This window comes from Diospyros lotus, chromosome 8, assembly GCF_014633365.1.
Source record: "Diospyros lotus cultivar Yz01 chromosome 8, ASM1463336v1, whole genome shotgun sequence".
In the NCBI taxonomy this organism is placed as follows: domain Eukaryota; kingdom Viridiplantae; phylum Streptophyta; class Magnoliopsida; order Ericales; family Ebenaceae; genus Diospyros; species Diospyros lotus.
This window is the reverse complement of record NC_068345.1, coordinates 36,005,707-36,025,652: the sequence shown is the minus strand read 5'-3', so window position 1 is coordinate 36,025,652 and position 19,946 is coordinate 36,005,707. Positions and strand designations below refer to the sequence as shown.

The 19,946-nt window shown below is 34.0% G+C and overlaps 1 protein-coding gene across 2 annotated transcripts; it reads right to left on the bottom strand.

Annotated features, from left to right (window-relative positions):
• Positions 1-8,411: 8,411 nt before the first annotated feature.
• LOC127808073 (alpha-glucosidase) lies at positions 8,412-19,169 on the bottom strand. Of its 2 annotated transcripts, none has more exons than XM_052346416.1 (6): positions 19,055-19,169; positions 12,094-12,417; positions 11,109-11,809; positions 10,660-10,890; positions 9,910-10,556; positions 8,412-9,472 (listed from the first exon to the last, which is right to left on the bottom strand). In XM_052346416.1, the coding sequence occupies exons 2-6, from the start codon at positions 12,384-12,386 to the stop codon at positions 8,600-8,602; spliced, it is 2,745 nt and encodes a 914-aa protein (XP_052202376.1). In that variant the 5' UTR covers positions 12,387-12,417; positions 19,055-19,169; the 3' UTR covers positions 8,412-8,599. The 2 variants fall into 2 exon arrangements, with proteins under 2 accessions (XP_052202376.1, XP_052202375.1); XM_052346415.1 differs by lacking the exon at positions 19,055-19,169 and adding an exon at positions 15,100-15,179.
• Positions 19,170-19,946: the final 777 nt, after the last annotated feature.

The window sequence follows — 19,946 nt, the reverse complement described above, 5'->3', positions numbered from 1 at the left end:
AAACTCTCGGTCACGTCTCCCGCCTCCAAACTCCGGCCAAACTCGAAACCCACTCAAATCTAGACCAAAATGCATCAAATTCTCCAGAAATGCTCTATACCTCATGGGCTTCAAAAGCCCTTTATTCTTGATCCTCAATTCGTTTGATTTCGAGGCCGATTTGAAGCTTCAACTTGCTCTGAAATCGGCCATCATAGACGCCTATTTATAGGCATTTTCGGGCATCCAAATGCCCTTGGCCGAGCAACCCATTGCCTTAGGAGGCTCGACCTCCCCTGGATCGACGTCGAGCGAGCTTTAGATGACCACAAAATGAATTTGCAGGCTTTTGTCATTTCAGCCGAATTCTTAGTTGGATTTCTTCGATTTCTGCCCACCATGATGACTATTGTCGACCCATCCCTTTACCAAAAATGTTCCTCGACCATCCCTCATGAAAACCCAGTGCTTTAGATGGCCAAAATCGGCCATGGCCGACCAGCCATATGCTGGCCATGCCCAATTTTTGAAAAATTGCAATTTAACCCCTTAACTTTTGGTATTCTCTTTTTGGCCCCTTTCCACTTAGCCCATGAACTTTTGATAAATGCTTTCAAGACCCTCAAGTCCTAAAACATCAATTTGACCCTTGAGGATTCCGAAAAAATATCGTTTCGGCCTCCCTCTAGCAATTTCCAAAAACTGCATTAGGCCCGAATCTTTGTTTTAGCCTCAAACCTTCTCGTTTCTTCCTGAAACCACTGAAGGGTTGTTCCTTATGGAAAATCGAAGCCCCCTCAAGCTTTCATTGACTTTCAAGAAGTCGTCTATAACAATTCGATATTGCAGCCAAATTGGCAGCTGCTATTTTTGCTGTACCAAAAATTATTCCCGATCCAATTTCTTTTGGCACCATAAATCCTATCTCGGGGTTCTTGTTAATGCCACATCATTTTATTTTGGCATCTCGGCTCCAGGGCACTCCCGGTAGTCGATTTGGTCAATTTTTTGGGCTATTCAGAAACCAATTTTCTTTGAAATCCCATTTCTCTAATAAATTGCTTCTTTTTAATTAACCCAAATTTCTCGGGTATTATAGAGATTGGCCCATTTCTTCTATAAATTTGGACTTTGGGATAAATATGAAGGAAACGCAAGGGATTAAGGCAAATCCAGGCTGTTTTGAGGGGATAATCTTGTTCTTAAGAGGGTGAGGAACTTTCTGAATGCAAGGTTGAGTGTTTTCACCATAAAATAAGGAAGAAAATAGGTTACCAGAGTCGCAAGAACACTGGAAGGAAACAGAGCATGGGTCACCTGAAACAGCAAGATAAGTTAAATTTTAAGTTATAATCCTATAGATGAGAGAAAGAGGGAGTTATAGGTTCAAACGGGAAGCAAAATGGAGTTAAAATGAGTGAGAAAAAGGCAAAAAACAGAGGGTTGGTCGTCATTGTGTCGAACACTACCGAATAAGACAGTAGCGCGTGCAGTGCACGCACCAAATCTGCCTGCCCGTACAGGCTTGTGAGGGCTTATTCTAGGGGGACGTGCAAGCTCTGTTGTACCTGAAAATTTCTAGAAAAATATATATAATTATTATCTACAATCTTATGTAAAAACATTTCACATTTGGTTCACGGAATTCTATGTTTTATGCAAAAAATCTCAACACACAGCTGTGAATGGTATCGGGTCAAGTAGCTGAAGTGAGTGACTTATGTTTTGTGAACTCTCGCATCTCTTGCGTGTTGTACCTACATTTGGGTGGCTCGCATCTCATTTATTTCCTTTTGTGTTGCATTTTATATACTTGAACACGCATCACCACATTCATAGCTAGTGACTTGAGATAGGCTACATCATGTACGTGGTCTTGGACCACACCATTCCAAGTCAGGAATGGCTATGGCTTTATGATAACACGATGGCCAGCAAGGGTGATTGCAACACTCTAGCGTTACTACCATTGGGTTACTTTATTTCATTCTGCATAATGCATTTGCACGCACGATAATATTGAGTCATTTCACTTAGATATTTATATATAATCTTAGGTGTTTTATATCCTTGGAACATTCAACGTTTCAAACGCAACAGATGTGACAGGTACCTCAGACTCAAGCAAAGACAAAGGAAAAGCAACAACTTAATGCTATTTTTATTATGTTTTATAAAATAAGCTATTATAAACTAAGCTTCTTGTTTTTCTATAAAGTTCTATTTGGGTGTTTGTGAGATTTATTCATTATAAGAAAATTAAAGAATTTAAATATGATAATTTTTAGATAAGTAGTGTTTTCATGATCTACATTCGAATTCTAAAAAGAAATATTATTAAATCCCAAGTCCATTTACTCATGTGTAAGAATAAAAATAAGTTAAGATTATTTTCACCATTTTCTATTAAATAGTTGGTCTCTAGAAGGTTCACTTCCATAAGGAAACATGAAAGGTTAAAATATGATAAATTCTTGGGTGAAATCATGTACTTACAAGATTATTCTTGTAATCGTCAATATTAAAAGACCTGTGGTTCATATCTTTATACGTTGGGTCTTACATGTTTAAACACCAAGTATATGGACATGTGAACTTATAATGTCTTTATTATAAAGAAAAAAATAGAGATTTTTTTAGGTAGTGTTTGGTCAATTGAGTATAAATTATGGAATCACAAGATACATGACAATAATGGGTTTTGAAAGTTACCAACATATATTATTCTTTTCACACATATGGATCCAAGACTTACTATTCAAATTTAGGGAGGTAATGTTTCTTAAACTATTTAAAAAAAAAAAAGCAAATTGAAATTCATTTTTGAGATTAATTAATGCCTCCTACGTTTAAATTTCAAACTAAATTCACTGGGACTTGCAGGGCGTTACAATAAATGTCTAAAAATAATAGTTTACTAATTGGTTTTGATGAGCTCACTCGCAAAAACAGATTGATGGAAGGAAATACATAAACAAACGACATAAGAAAAGCATTGTTAACTTAATCTTCCATGAGGAAATTCTATTCATATAATTGAAATATGATGTGTTAAATTAAGCCTAAGTTGTTTTAGACTTCCATGAGAAAATTTTGAACAATTTCTACCTAAGAAACATTGAGAAAATTGAGGATTTGATTATGTAGTAACAAAGTTGAATGACCCATGATTTGAAACAAGCATAATGAGTGATAGTAGTTGTACTAAATGTGTGTTTGTAAGCAACATGAATGTAACTTTCCAACTTCAAGATGACCATGTCTAGTTGTGTTATATCATTAGAAACAATTCTCAAATGGATCAATAGTTTATTTCGAAAACGTTTCAAAGAATTTTACCAATAAAATTAAAAGATTTCTTTTAGATTGTCTTGTATTTAAATTCAGATGATTCAAATTAAAAATATCATAGAAATCTATTTTTTTGTATACAATTCAAAACTATTTTATTCTCTACCTAAGTATAGCCCTTATTATTAACATTATAGAAATACGTTTTTTGTGCTTATATTTTTAATTTAAAAAAAATAAAAGCAATAATTAAAATTGAAAATCACACTAAACAAACTTGCAAAATGGAAGGAGACATCACATGGCAGCAAAGGGGGCTGGTCTGAGTATGGTGAGAGAGACAAAAAGTAGGCAAGGGCCGATGGAGGAGACGCTGACAGCAGCAATGGGTAGAGGAGATGCTGGCAGCAACAACAGAGAGAAGAGACAACGATGACAACAAAGAAGAGAGGAGACGCTTATGACAGCAATAGGTTGAAGACATGTCGACGACATCAAAGATGGCAGATTCGAGTAAGTGAGAGAGAGAGAGACTGAGAATAGGCGAAGGATAAGTGGAGGAGAAGCCGATGACGGCAATAGGTGGAAGAGATGTCAGCGACAACGACGGGGACATGCATTGGCCGACGAGTGAGGGATGGATTTGGGGGGGGGGGTAAATAACCTTGCAAAAGTAACAAATTTTTAAATAATTTTAAAAGATTAAGAGGGGAGGATTAGCAAAATCCTTAATAATTATCAACGAACAATATCAACATAAAATATTATAAGTTTTTGATTTCTTTGGACGACAGTTGGAACAGTCGGTCACTTCGTCTGGTGACCAACTATTGTCTTATGAGTATTATATAAAATATATCCTTTTTATTTATTATAAGAAATAATATAATTATCTCATGGGAATCTTCACATTGTTAAGCAGGGAGGGTTGGAACTTGTATTTATATAAAATATTTATTTTAAACAGATTATTTCCACAAATTAAATTCATATTTTTGAGTTATGCAATAATAATCTGATCATTACCTTTTTAGCTTGATTAAAATCATGATTTAAAAAATGATTAATCATGAAAATAATTTAATCATTTTTTATAAATTTATAATTTTATCTAATCATTTAAAATTTGATAATTAAGTTTAAATTGATTTAATTGAGTGTGATTTTATTTATCAATTTAGAGAGAGTTCATTCACGTTGACGCATCTCAAGTGTCAAATAATAATAATATTTATAAGTCATACAAATATTATTATTATTATTATTATTATTATTATATGACATTTGACATACCAAATCAAATACATTATTTTTAAATCAATTTTACATGTTGGATAAAATAGCATTAAATTAAAATAATATAAACTTAATTGTCAAAATTAAAAAAAAATGATAAAACTATAAATTCATTAAAAATATTAAATTATTTTCATGATTAGCACTTTAAAAAAATCTTATATTTAGTTTTATTTTAAATTAATAAGATGTACGAATATGATTCTTGTTCAGTCTTTCTTTTTTTTTTTAATTTCCAAAGACAATCTTTACAAAAGTTTTATTTTAAATTATTTTTTATTTCCAAAGACATTCGTGCTCAACCAACTTAGGGATTTTAGGGGAAAAATTTATCGGGATCATCTTAAAAGTATTAATTTTTTTGTAAAAAATAAATGATACATATTTCTATGAAAAAATTTCATCATTTCATTGAATTAAAAAAAAGTTAAAATTTAATCAATTACAAAATATGATAATCTTTTAACGATAGTGAATTTTTAATTCAAATATAATATTAGATCAAAAGAAGTCAAACAACCTACAACAATCTTCACCTTATAGTCTTCATCGAAACACAAAGTAAAATAATAAAAAGTGAAAAATATAAACTTACCTTATAGTGATACAGTTTTCAGAGATTACTCGCCAATTACGAAAAAATATCAAAGATTCAAGAAAAATGAAACAAGAAGAACAAGAGTATATGATAATTGTTATTATTTTTCATTAGAAGTTTGTAATTGAGAGATTTTTTTAGGGCTGCACTTGAAAGATTTATGATCAAAAATAAATTTATTGTCTTAGAGTTTATGGGACATTCAAGAATAAATGATAAATATTAAGAAGAGAAAATTGGAAATAATGGGAAGAGAGAATGTGAAAATTGGGAAAATAAAATAAAAAGCCAAAACGTTGTAAATTGATTGTAGGATTGAGTGTCCGTGTATCTGTGTGAAATTTGGACTGAAAGTTAAATTTTATTTTGAGCTCAATTTTTTTAATAAAATATTTATTATTAAAAAATAAAATATATATAAATTAAAAAAAAATTGGACCTTCGCAAACACGAGACCTTAGACAGCTGCTTAAATGACTTCATAGTCGAGACGACTCTACATTAGCTATGAGATGATGGGAGAGTCAATTAAATATAATTTAATTTGTATTTAATTAATTTAATTCAAATCGAAATTTTAATGCCTATAAGACTTAAATTTAGATGATTATCCAAATCGAAATTATTAAATCGACACTTAGAAAGTGGAGCGGAAGATGAAGAGCACTATAAGATTGGAAGGAGAAGACGATCATTGCAGGATGAGCACAATGAAAAGATCAAAACCATATCTCCGAATCAAGACCATTGCCTAGATAATATAACTGAAATCAAGACAACAGATGATGGAAGATAATATAACTGAAATCAAGGCAGCCATGAAGACATCTGGAAGAATCAATACCACTGCCTAGAAATTGTCAAAAACTACATTAGAAGGAGGAGGAGGCAAAGAGGATCCTCCGAATAGGATTTTCAATGTAATTGATTTTTGAGTTTTGTTTTGATGAGTGTAAACCAACATTTTAAATGTACTTGATCAATGAAAGTTCAAATTTAATGAAATTGCCTTCCTTTCAAGTTGTCTTATGATCTTTCTCAATATTCAAAAGGAAACAATCAACTATAAAGTTCATTAAATTAAGGGGAGTCATGTGCAATATCTCTCTTTTTGTTAAGGAGGCTCTTTTGCTAATGACAAAATGAGGGGGAAGAGGTAACACCCTAATAAATAAATAAAAGAGAAAAACAATCTAATAAAAAACTCTTAAGTTTTTCATCAATCAAATTAAAAATTAAAGTGTTCGTCAATCAAATTAAAAATATCGTGTTTTGTCATCGTAAAAAATGAGCTCATCAATCAGAAAAGAAGAAATGATTAAGTAATCTATTAAGCTATTAAAGTTTTGATTGATGAGAAAATGAAAAAATTCTAGTACATGATGATGACAAAAATAGTGTGTTAAGGTTAAAAATGCTTGTAAAAATAATAAAGTAATATATATATATATATATATATATATACACACATATATTATGTCAAAGTTTTTAAATGAGCGTTATCTTACGTTAATCGAGTAATAAAGTAATATTCTTAAATCAAGTCAAATTATAAATTCTTATGATTGAGTAAAAAATTTTATGTACTCGAGTAATTGTCTGATTCAATTATTGTATCTGAGTAAAATTCTTTATATACTTAAGTAATTTTCGTGTCAAAAAAGTCTTAAGATAAATTTAAAGTAAGTTTGTTTTTATAATCGAGTGCATTTTATCTATAATCAAGTAAACATAAACTATTCAAAAGGCAATCGATTACAAATCTTAGTATATTTGAGTAAAGATCTAATGTACTCGACTAAATAAGCATTTGTATTCAAGTAAATAATATAAGTTTATGGCAATATAAAATTAATTGAGTATTTAATTTTTGTAATCGAATAATGATTCAATTTTGTAATAGAGTAAATATTTATTGAAAATTTAACAAGTCTTTGGACCATAAAATTAATCAAATACTAAAATTTATAATTGAGAAAAATCTTTGTGTACTCGAGTAAATAGAGCATTCCAATCGAGTATGTATTGAAATTTTTGTGTGTCAAAAATTTAATCAAGTAAAAGATAATTTATACTCTAATAAGCCATAACAATAGTTGACTAAAAAACATATATACTCGAGTAAAGATCAAAGTTAGTCGATTAAACACTCATTTGTACTCCAATAACATTTGTCATAATTTAAAAAATATAGTTGTTGTGGAGCATTAAATGAGACATGTCTTTCATTTTCAGAACATTAAATGCTTCTCAGACATAATGCACATAGATTTTGATGTTTTTAAATGAATTTTAAGATGTTATAGAGACAAAAAATAACAATTAAGACATAAAGAATATTCTTTCATCTTGATGAACAATTCAATAGGTACATTGGATGGTAGAACACTATATTTTAAAGAGAAAGTAAAACTGATCACTTGAAAACGATATACTCCTGAGTTTAAAAACCTTTCAAAAAGAGTGTTATGGCTTACATTCATCAAAGAAAAGAAAGATTAAGCTTTCATCTTACAATCCATCTATCTCTTTGTAAATCTAAGAAAAGTGTTTATAATCTTATACAACTTATACCTTCTCTTGTAGTTTTCACTCACATATTTACTATGATTTTGTAAAAGATATTGGTTGTGCATGATCCTACTTGAAAAAAAACTATTGGTTGTAAACGTTTGTAGTTAAAACTATTTTAAAAACTATCCAAATAAGTTTAGTTGGATAAAATACTTGGTGATGAGCTACGGTAGTAGAGTAGGTATAGTCGAATCACTATACATTCTATGCGATGATTTATTTTATTGATTTATTATTTTATTTATTATGATGACTTAAACTCATTATTTTACAGGATTTCACCAGTGTAGATGGGGATACACAAATGTTTCTGATGTTGAGGGGGGTAGTTTCTAGCTACGCCAAAGCTGGAATTCCTCTAGAGGTTATGTGAACAGATATTGATTACATGGATGCTTATAAGGATTGTACACTTGATCCTATTAAATTAGGTACAAGACATCTACACAAAGGGAATAAAACTTTGTGGTGATCATAAAATAATGTGTGGGAGTGAATTATTTTTACAAAATATTTTTAAATATATAAATAAATTGAGTAACAAATACTTGACAATGATGAAAGTCCATCAATCACTAGAATGGAGATACGGAGAACCAAAAAAAGAAAAAAAGAAATTCATGCACAAAGAAAAAATATAATAATCTATTATCATTCTTAAAGATAGTGATGATTATGGTGGCAACATACTTCAATTTCATTTTATTCAACCCAAATTAAAATATAAAGCATATGAGTTTTATGGGGAGAGCCGATGGTGAGTCCTTTGCGGCTTTGCGTGAGAATCTCAAATGTTACAATATTACAGTTACATTTATCATTGGCCGGCGATTTGCTCACCTTTCATCAATTCATCGGTTACTAACCAAAATTCAGTGATAGCTCAAACTGCTCTCCGATTAGCACTGACATCCCAGACATCTCCATTGTAGCAAACTGGCCACCTCGATCAAACCTCGTCGACATGCTAGAGTTTCCAAGCATTTTTGCTCTCAACTTGTAGCCTTTGAATTCTCTAAATTTCCCCAGCCCTACAAATGTTACTCTTCCTATGATCCACTTCTGACTCTGAGCAAAATCTCCATTTACAACTTGAGATTCAACTTTCACCATCTTCCCTGCAACTCTGCCATTAAATCTCACCAAAGTCCACCTCCCTCCTTCCTTTCCCATCTCAACTTCCTCGCCATCGTCCAGGAAGACTTCTCCGGTGCTGTTTTCGCTGCTGCTGACTGCCACCAAGAGCTCGAATGGTGTCTTTCGTGCTGCTCGTGTTGTCATTGCAGAGCCTTGCATGGCCAATATATTGCCTTCACGGAGATGTGCGTTTACATGATCAGATGGCGTCCTGAGAGAGACATATTTGCCCGGATTTACACTCACAAAATTTGAATAGTTGAAAAGGTCAAACCAGTTTCCAGCCGGGAAGTATGCATTGACAGAGACAGTTCCAGGCTTCAACGCTGGTGAGACCATTACTCCTTTACCGATTAGGAATTGTGAGCTTATGTCGTAAGTTTTTGTGTCTTGAGGGAACGAAAAGAAAAGGGGCCGTGCAATGGGGGTTCCTTTTGTATGTGCCTCGTACATTAGCATGTAAAAGTAGGGCAGTAGACGGTAGCGCAGCCCAAGAACCTTCCTTGCTGTCGCAGCGACTGAATCCCATAGATAGAGCTCTTGACGGTTAGTATTCTTCGACGAGTGATCTCTTGCAAAGGGATAAAAGGCCCCTAGCTGCATCATCAAAATTATGACATAAACAATGCCCGCAATTTTTGTAGGAATTACACACAAGCTGCATTTCAGTACCAGATGGTGGCATCAGACAATCCTATAAGGATAACAAAACTCCACTCGGTGTCTAGAGATGAAAGAAAGAAGAAAAAATTAACATGGTATCACTCCGAAAAATAAAATAGAGAGACAAATATACGCATAAATATAGACAGTATCACAAGAAATAGAACAAGAAGATTGAATGCACCACCCGACACCCAATCCAGGTGGGTCAAAGAGAAGAAACTCATAAGTGAAAATTGCCCAAAAGAATGGAAATTCTAATGCTGCATAATGAACAAACAATCCAACTTTGTATTGTAGTATAGTGAAAGAAAATCAATTCACCGTGCATTGCAACACAAGTATCATTCGGAACTAGAAAGAAATTTTACCTGAATCCAACGTTGGCAGAGCTCTTCAGTTGTGTTGCCAGAGAAACCGCATATATCTGCCCCAACCATTGGAATCCCAAACAGTCCAAAATTCAAGATGCTCGGTATTGAGTATGCCAAGTCACTCCATGTGGCAGCATTGTCCCCGGTCCAATGTGCAGTGTACTTGCCCGAGCCCACAAATGTTGACCTAGCTAGTAAAAAAGGCCTTTGACGAGTCATATTCACTAAGGCCTGATTCGTGGACATGGATTCCAAGAACCCGTATAAGTTGTGGGCATTGTACTCTGTGATGTTAGAAAAGTGTAGAGAGCTCGCAGGAACAGTCCTTTCATTTATAGGCTGTTGTGCCCCAGAATTGTTGATCTTATAGGGAGGATTATCAAGCGTTGAGGATGGAGTTGGGGAAGAAGAAATAAAATTTGATAACTCATTCATGTCAAGCCATAGGCCATCAAAAGGGAGAAGATTTCGAAATCTATCGATCTCATCAGCCCAAAAGATTCCACCAGCTGGATTTAGAAAATCTGGGAAGTAGACTGGTCCAGGCCAAACCTCCCCGCGATAAGGCACACCATCACGTTTGATGAAGATGTCAGCTCGCATCCCTCTTATGTAGGTCTCATACGTATTGTTTATGCTAATCCCTGCGGTGCAGGCATCATGATTGATGAATTTTCTAGGAGCCGATCGTCATATCATATAGCATATTGAGAGTGGAGAAAAGGAATAAATAATAGAACAAGTTACCAGGGTCCAAGATGAGCACATATTTCTGACCATTTTCCTGAAGTGTATGGACAAAATTTTTCATCTGGTTAAGGGGGAAGTTAATAGGATCAAGTGTAAAATCCTTATAAGCATCCATGTAATCAATATCTGTCCACATAACCTCTAGAGGAATTCCAGCTTTGGCGTAGCCAGAAACTACCCCCTCAACATCAGAAACATTTTTGTATCCCCATCTACACTGGTGAAATCCTGTAAAAAAGAGATTTTAAGTTATCGTGATGTGATACGAGGATTAATTTGGAAGCCCAATTATGTTGCGCATCTTTCCACGAACGAGAAAAAGTACTTTCTATTACTTTTCATTGCCTCGTCCTCTCCAAACATAACCAGCAAGCAAGCATGATAACATACTAAATAAAACTTTCCAGCAAAGGATAAATAATGGTGAGACATATTCCTATACATACCAAAAGACCAGTATGGCATCGGGGCCGGCCGGCCGATGAGCTCCGTGTACTGCTCCATCACCATCATCGGCGTAGGCCCAGCAAAGAAATATAGATCAATAACACCCCCAATCACCTTATAAGTAATCCTGTCACCGGTATACACCACGTCCATACCATTGCTGTTGAGCAGCAGCACGCCGTGGGTGGTTCCCGCCGCCACTCTTCCCCCGGGATCCGACGACCTGATATCCATGTAGAACGGGTGGGACCCATATAAATTGAGGTCAAGATTGTTGCTGCCGATGTCGGCGTTCCAGAGGGTGAGTGTCTGGTTGTGGGTCAGCTTGAAGGAACTCTTTGTGTGCTCGCCGAGGCCGTAGAGGGAGGACCGTGCCGCCGGCAGGGAGGACGAGAGCTGGAGGTACTGGTCCTTGAAGACCAGAAACGTGCCCGAATCTGAACCCTCCGGCGAGCCGTCGAAAAGGGTGTCGCCGGAGGAGCGGCGGGCGACGGTGAAGCCGAAGGGTCTGGTGTTGTGGACAGTGAAAATGAGGTCTGAGTTGGAAGTGTCGGAAAGGACGAAATGGTTCGACTCCAGCGGCTCTTCATGAGTCGGCAGCGGCGAAGGCGGCGGGCGGGGTAGGATCCTCTGCGGGACCTCCCATCTCTGCTTCTCTGCATCCGTTATCCGGATCCTCAGCCGATCGCTACTTTCCAGACTGCAACATCCCAAAAAGCCTGGCGTTCAATCAGCTAATCGACCATTAACATAATATTCATAAAAATCAAACGAATAAAGATAATTAACCAACCAAACACAAATATACATAGCCAATGACCACTCAAAATAAAATAGATCGATTACGAGTTGAAATTTGAAAGTTAATCAACAGGACTGCTGGACTTTGGTGACTAATAAACTGGGACTTTGACCAAGTCCATCAATCAAAATAATAACGATCAAGCCCCAATCCGAAAATTTTTCTCACGATAAGTATTTTACCTTGCTGTCAGCTTGAGCTTCTGGACATCTGGTCCGAAAAGGGATGATTTCTTGATAAGCTGAAGATCAGCGGTCAGTGACTTTTTAGAAGAATCGGTGCCAATCCTAGTGACTCTATATCCGTACCCAATTACCTGTTCTTCGTGGGAAATTAAGACAAAGCAGGATAGAAGAAATGCAGATAGAAGCAAAGACAGAGAGTAATGACTCTGCCGGAGAGATGGTTTTGATCTTTTCATTGTGCTCGTCCAGCAATGATCGTCTTCTCCTTCCAGTCTTATAGTGCTCTTCATCTTCCGCTCCACTTTGGATTTGGATAATAATCTACAGACAAATTGACCATGACCAATGTTTCTGTGATTATGAATGACGTGGACAGGTTCCAAACACATGAATATGGATAGATTCTTGCATTATTTATAGGCATTAATTTTGTAACGGGTGAGAGTTATACAAACTTTAGGGGTTATTCTATTTATATTTTAATTTTTAAATTTATTTTTAATATCTATTTTAAGATCTCTAAAAAAAAGTTCTTTTTATATATAATATTTTCTTTGTTTTAAAAATTTTAAACTTATTTATGATAAAAAAAAGTCAATTTTTTTATTATTTTGAATTTTCTATATAATTTTTTTATTTTTGAAAATAAATTTTTAAAAATATAAAAATAAATACATTTTAACTATTTTAAAAAATTAAAAATGACCCTAAAAAAATAAAGCAAACAGTGTCTTAATCTTTAGAAATTATATTTATACTCTTTGATTTGTGTTATTTGTATAATATTTTTTTATGACTTAAAAATTGCTCAGCAATTTTTTATCGTTTAAATTTTTGACATGGATATTCCTTTCATCACAAATTAGGTCAATTAAACATTAACTAATTAGTTGAATTAAAATAATTAAATAATATTTAATTATATCTCTCATCCCCCATAGTTGAGTTGGCCGTGGGGAGTGCGATTAGTTTAATTAAATTTAATTAATGTCTAATCAATATTCTTTGTGACGGAAAAGATGTCTATGCAAAAAATTTAAATCACAAAAAACTTTAAAGTCATTTTTAAATTATAAAAAATATCTACACAAATAATCTAATTTATAAAGAATCCTAATGTAATCTATCTAATATTACACACTACGTTCTCACCTTTTATCAAAAATATTTATTGTCTTTTTTACTCAGCATGCACATATTGGCATCTTAATAATTTTGGAAACATTTATAATGAATATCTTTAGAAAGAAAAAAAAAAAAAAAAACCGTACAAGAATCATCTTCACACATCTTATTAATCTAAAATAAAACTAAATATAAGATTTTTTTAAACAGCTAATCATGAAAATAATTTAATTTTTTAAAATTTATAATTTTATTTAATTCATTTAATTTCGCTACTTAAGTCTAAATTATCTTAATTGGGTGTATATATAACCCGACCTGAGTTCAATATAAGATGAGAAAACATTTACAATTAATCGAGCAAGTTTTCTTTCTACTCAACTAAATTCTCTAAGTACTCGAGATAATCTTTCTATTTAAATAGCGTTTGTTAAAATGAGTAAAATAAATTTGTATCAAAATAAGGTTTAAATACTTTTCGAACTAAGATATAGAATTATCAAAATAAAATTGATAAACATTTTAAAACTTTTATTAAACTGTTTGTTAATTTTTTTTAAATGCACTAGAAGACACAAGCGTAATTTTATTTTATCTAAGGACCAATATATGCTTGTCTTGAGAAAGATGGCAAGCATATTTGAAAAAATTCAGATAAAAAGTCGCGTGAATTCTTTTTCAATAATCGTCAAATAAGTTTAACAAATACATTAAAAAATAACAAATGTCCAATATACTTTTTATATTTTATTTTTTTCGATTTATATTTTAATTAACAAAGATTACCTTACTTGAGTAAATCTTCCATCCCTCAACGTGTTTTAATTTTGTTCATAAAATAATTAAATAACACGTAAAAGCACAAATACCAAACTTTCTAGACCTTAATGTAATAATTCGAAAATGAAAATTGATATAAATAATGCTAAACATTTTGGAATCACTTCCATGACAAAGTAAAGACCCTAAATTAACCAGATTACACGTATACTAGAACATGACAAATTTTATGTCATGCTACAAACATGTTCGTGCATTCATGACTAATAAAAATCAGAGAACTTCTAGAAAGCAAGTCTAGGAGAAGAAAAAACGTCCTCCGCATCCATGGCCTTGCCTTCTACTTTCAGAAAAGAAAGAAAGAAGACATTTGGAAGGACATAACAAAGCGAAGCCTCTTGTTCCATATTTTTCAGAAAAACATTATAATCAAATGAAAATGTTATACTGAGCAGTGAGGACCCAACCAATAAATAGAAGGTTTAGGTTACCTACTTGGGAGAAGGTAGAAAATTAGTGGCACCAGTAGTAAAATTTCACCAAACAAATGATTTCTTCTTTTTTCATTTTACCTTATTTTCTATTTGAGGTTTTAGCCAACAAATATCCTATTAAATTTTTGCTCTTACATTTCATGGGCAGCCAGAAGGAGAAAATCACGTATCGCATAGGATATATCAAATAACCCCCTCCCCTCCCCCAAAGGAAAAAAAGAAAAGAAAGGGAAAGTAACTTTCAAAGCAAGACTAAATGATGTTAGATTAAATTTGATTGTCTCATTTCTCCTTTGTTTCCAACAAAACCAAGTGGAGCATCGAGTTATAATATTAAAGCATAACAAAGCCCCTATGCAAAAAGAACAGGAACAAATAAACTAACTAACTAAAAAAAAAGGCTCTTTCACATTCACTTGCATAAAAAAGGGGAAAAAACAAATTAAGCTACAAACTAAGCAGATTTCAAAATGTTATTTTGTTAACATCATTGGAAACTTTTCATAAAGTAGGCATGATCAGAACTTGGGAAATGGAGGAGGAAAACAATGGAAGTAAAAACTTCTGTAGCCTATGGGCAGCCAATAAGAGAGAATCATGTTACCTTTGTATTACAACCTTAAAGCCACACAAATATATAGCCTTAGAGCAACACACAATTTGGAACATTCACAATTCCTCTCTCAGTCACTCTCCCAGAATTTAAGGGGGAGGAAGAAAAACTATCCTCCTAACTACAAAAAAAAAAAAAAAAAGTGATCAGATTCCATGTGATTCTTATCTCTGTCCTATGGATCCACAAAAAACCAAGCAAAATATTAGACTATGATGTTAGGTTTCCAAAGCCATAATACAATAGTAAGAATGGCCTCTAAATAAATAAACAAAAAGCAGGTCCCCTTATTTCACTAATTAAAAACACAAGTGAAAACTAATGAACTTAAGGAGATAAGAAGCTTTGGACAAGTTATCTGGTCAACAAGGTAAATGCATTTATGAATTGTACGTGTGTAGAAATAGAACGGAAAGAAGGTGAAGCAACAAGACACTAAGCCTTAATCCCACCAGGGGGTGTTGGCTGTAGACATGGCCACGGTTCATGAACCGTCGATTCCGGTTTATGAACCGCCGGTTTCGATTCAAGAAATCTTTGAACCAGAACCGAATCGCCCAAGGGCGGTTTGGGACGGTTCGGTTCCGGTTCCGGTTCGTGCCGATTCGGTCAACGGTTTGGACCGGTTCGGTCAACGGTTTGAGCCGGTTCGGTCAACGGTTCCGGTTCTGGTTCAAATCGAATTTTTTTAATTTTTTTAAAATATTGTTGTATTCAATTTTGGATATGGTAACAAGTAATAAATAATTAACAATATAATTGAATAAATTGATAAATAACAAAATGAGAAGATTGAAGAAATTGAAATTGAAATATTAAATGAGAGACAAAATTGAGAGAATAATAGCTTGAGACTTGAGAGAGAGAGAGAGAGAGAGAGAGAGAGAGAGTGAAAAATGAGTGGGGGAGGAAGGGGTATATATAGATAGGAATTATAAAATAAAAAAAAAATTAATAAAATTGGAATTGGACCGTTGGGGGGGGTGCTGCACGGGGGGGAGGGGGGGGTGGTGGGGGGGGGAGGGGTGCTGCACGGGGGGAGGGGGGGTTGTTCCGGTTCCGCGGAACCGGCGGTTCCGGTTCCCCGGAACCTTGAACCGGAACCGGACCGAATTTCGCCGGTTCAGTCCGGTTCCGGTTCGGCCGGTTCCGGGTCCGGTTCCGGCCGGTTCGGTTCCGGTTCGAACCGCCGGTCCGGTTCAATTTTGGCCATGTCTAGTTGGCTGTATGAATTCTACCTCGCCAATCATTTCTGTTTATGGCCATATCTTCTAAAAGGAAAGAAGGTGAAGCAAATAAAAACAAACTAAGAAAAACTCCATTTGCTTCTAGGGTGGAAAAAATGGAAAAGAAAAAAAACCAACATCTCAAGCAGACAACCTACTAGATGACACTTGACCTATGTGAATTCTAACTCGCTAATCATCTCCAACTATGGTCATATCATCTATATGGATTCTAACTTACTAAAACTTTTCCACCAAGTTTTTCTTGGTTATTCATTTGCCCTCATTCTCGTCCCATCCATTCTTCACATAAGAGTATGTATCGATCTTCTTTTCACATGACTAAACTATCGTAATCATCTCACCAGTTTCTCACATAGGCATCACTCCAACTTCATGACAATATAACCTTATTTCAAATTATATCTTTTCTAGTACAATCACACATCCATCGTAACACCCTGACGTAGCGGAAGCCTTCTAATAACCTGTTGATTCATTTACTCACGAATGTCGGGTTATATGACTCAATCAATAATTCGTTAATTTTAAATAATACTGAAAAATTGAAGAAAATTATGGGAAATTTTCAATAGAAATTTTATTGATTATTCCGAAAGCAACCACAAAAACATCCTATAAACATAATATTTATAAGCTACAACTCCCAATATGATTAGGAAAATAGAAAACACCCCAAAACCCTAAATCCTGAATCTTACCAAAAAAGACAAAATTGAGTTTTTATTATAGGATCAAAATTAGATGGAAATAAATAAAATTCCCCAAAACAGCATATCAAAATTCACTTCCTAACGGAAGTTATTCCCAAATTAATTATTTTCTAAAATAGCCAAAACGTTAATTTCGAGGCCTAAACAAAGAAATTTGCCCGAAAAAACACGGACCTCACCAGCAAAGCTGGTGACTTTGAATTCTCGGCCCGATTCCATTGAAATTAGCCTCTAAAATCACCCAAATCGCACACTTCAAACTTGCCAACATTTATGAAACTTTCCTTGCATCAATTCTCCTCCCACCTTTCATAAAATGCTAAACCATCTCATCCACATCACACCCTAATCTCTGTTATGCTTATATTTTGCACAAAGTGATTTACTGCTCAATGTTGTATGCCATATAACAAAGCTAATAAAATTTTATTTTAGCTTTAAGGTATTTTACTATAAAATAAAAACTGGACGCACTCCTCCATTTTAACCATCTTGTCTTAATTCTATGAGAAGCATCCCCAATAATCTCCCCATCATTTTGAATAGTTGATTCAATAAATCAAAATTGTGTTTTTTCTTAGAATGACTTGATCTTCAAGTATCACCAAAACATCATTTGTACTTCTATTTTACCAAGATTACATTCCATACATTCGATTGTGAATTTGCTCAACTTGCCTTTTTGATTTTAAAGTGTTCATCCATATCTCGAGCTTATTGTTCACACTTTCTTTTATCTTATCCACCAAGATTATGTCATCTATAAATAGCATACACTAAGACACCTTTTCTTGAATGCATTTAGCAAGTTCATCCACCACTAGGGGAAAAGGGATAACAAATTGATGCAGGAGAATATCTTTGATTTTTGAGTGTGCTTTTTTTTTATTGGTCTAGTTATGGCTAGTATTTAGCAGACCTTGCATAGTGAGATAAACGTTCAATATCTTGTTGTAATTATTTGTGGTTAGTATTCAAGTTATTAGGATTTAGTTAATATTTCTATATTCTTATTAACTCCAATAAATAGTTATGTGACTACCATGTGACTTTTAATGCGATGGATGCCTGAGATTACAGGGATTTGACTTTTAAATTTTAATGTGACTTTAACTTGCATCTCTTGCATAACTTATTCCATCGTCCTTCACATCTCTTGCATAGATATGATGTGGACAGATGCATGGAGGTAGTGAGGAAGATGATAAATATGAGGATGTTCACATATCACAGAATACCATAGTTCATTACCAACTTGAACGTGGTAGACTTGAAGCTAGCAAGAGCATATTTCGGAATCCAGAATCAAGATTGTAGTTCCAAATTTTCATGGTAAGATGCATGCAGAAGCTTCATTGATTGGGAGTCTAATATAGAGAAATTATTTTGAGTGGACAAAGATGTCCAAAGAGAGAAAGTGTTGTTTGTGAAACTGAAACTAAAAATAATTGCACTTCACTGGCGGAAAGGAGGTATAAATTTTCACCAATTCCGGTTCGCTAATATACACCTCAATATAGAAAAGTCTAAATCGCCAGAAAATATAAATACTGTTTTGATGATGGAGCTCAACTTAGAATAACAGTATGCAACTTATCAAAATTAAAAAGACTCGAGAAAATCGACTTTCAAGCTTTCACTCGCTAGGCCTAGTCAGTGAGCCAAGATATAATAAGAGTCTGAAAAAGTTTTCACCAATTCCAATCTAATCACGCAAAGTCCACCAACCAGAATAGGCAAGGAATTTAATACCAATCCGAAATAAAACGGCATTGATAACAGCGGCGAGTTTCAACAATAGGAACGAACAACAGAGAAATTCAAAGAGGAACGCAGCAAAAACATCATGCCACTTCTCGCCCACTCCAAAATCAAATACACAGATTACAACAGAAATTACAAGATATGGATCAGCTTTAAAGTTACACAGTCTATATGTGAAAAGCATGAATTATAAGCCAACGAAATGAAGACAGGGCAGCTCACCTTTCCCGCTGCCGAAGCTGCCAATCGCGTCGCCGCGGAGATCGTCGGTCGCCAAGCAGCAAAAAGAGAAATTACCCGCCTAAATGGGTGGATAATCTGCCTTTGTATGACAAATCAGGGCACAAATTTTTGTTTTTATTTATTCCATACCTAAAACTCGTCTATTTTCGGATTTTAACCCCCCCCCCCAAATTAATTTAAAAATTTTGTTCAAACCCTCAACCTTAACCGTGGCCTTAGACGGTCTCCAGCTCTAATTCATATGAATAATACTATTGGTACATTTTTGTGTATATCTTAAGTTACACAAATATATATTAATGACAAAAATATCCCTCATAAAGCGTATAGAGGTGCATGAGACGCATGAAGACGAGAGGTATTTTGATCATAATACTTCTGTATGTAGCCTATGATGTACAAATATGATGTACATCTAGCATGATTCAATTCATATTATGTTCTCTGCTATACTATAAATCATTTATTTTTTATTTTTTAATCTTAAAAATTATAATTATTTTAATCACATTTATTATTCTCCTTACCAAACGTGATAATGTACTCTATCATAGTAGATTTGGCCTAGACCAATTTACTTATAAGATTTTTTAAATCCAAATTGTCGAATCTTTTGGGTTTATTAGATTGATAGATTTTGAAATCTTCTCTCTTTTGATGATGGCTATTGCTTAGCATGAACGAGTTATCGATTATTTTTATCTTCCGCCTAAGATTAACATTTTTATGGCACATTGGCCTATAAATTAAATTACTATTCTTGTGACCTCGTTACATTTTTCTAAGATCACATAATATAATACTCACAATTTATACGAGTTCTTGGAATCTATGTCTGTGAATCAGGCCTTAATGAATATGACTCGTCAAA

Coding starts and splice junctions, on each gene's coding strand:
- LOC127808073 (XM_052346415.1), bottom strand. CDS start 15,164: ATGTTCCAAATTGTGTGTTGCTCTAAGGCTATATATTTGTGTGGCTTT. Junction 11,810..12,093: donor AAGCTCAAGCTGACAGCAAG/GTAAAATACTTA, acceptor GGGATGTTGCAG/TCTGGAAAGTAGCGATCGGC. Junction 9,473..9,909: donor TCTGCCAACGTTGGATTCAG/GTAAAATTTCTT, acceptor TTGATGATGCAG/CTAGGGGCCTTTTATCCCTT.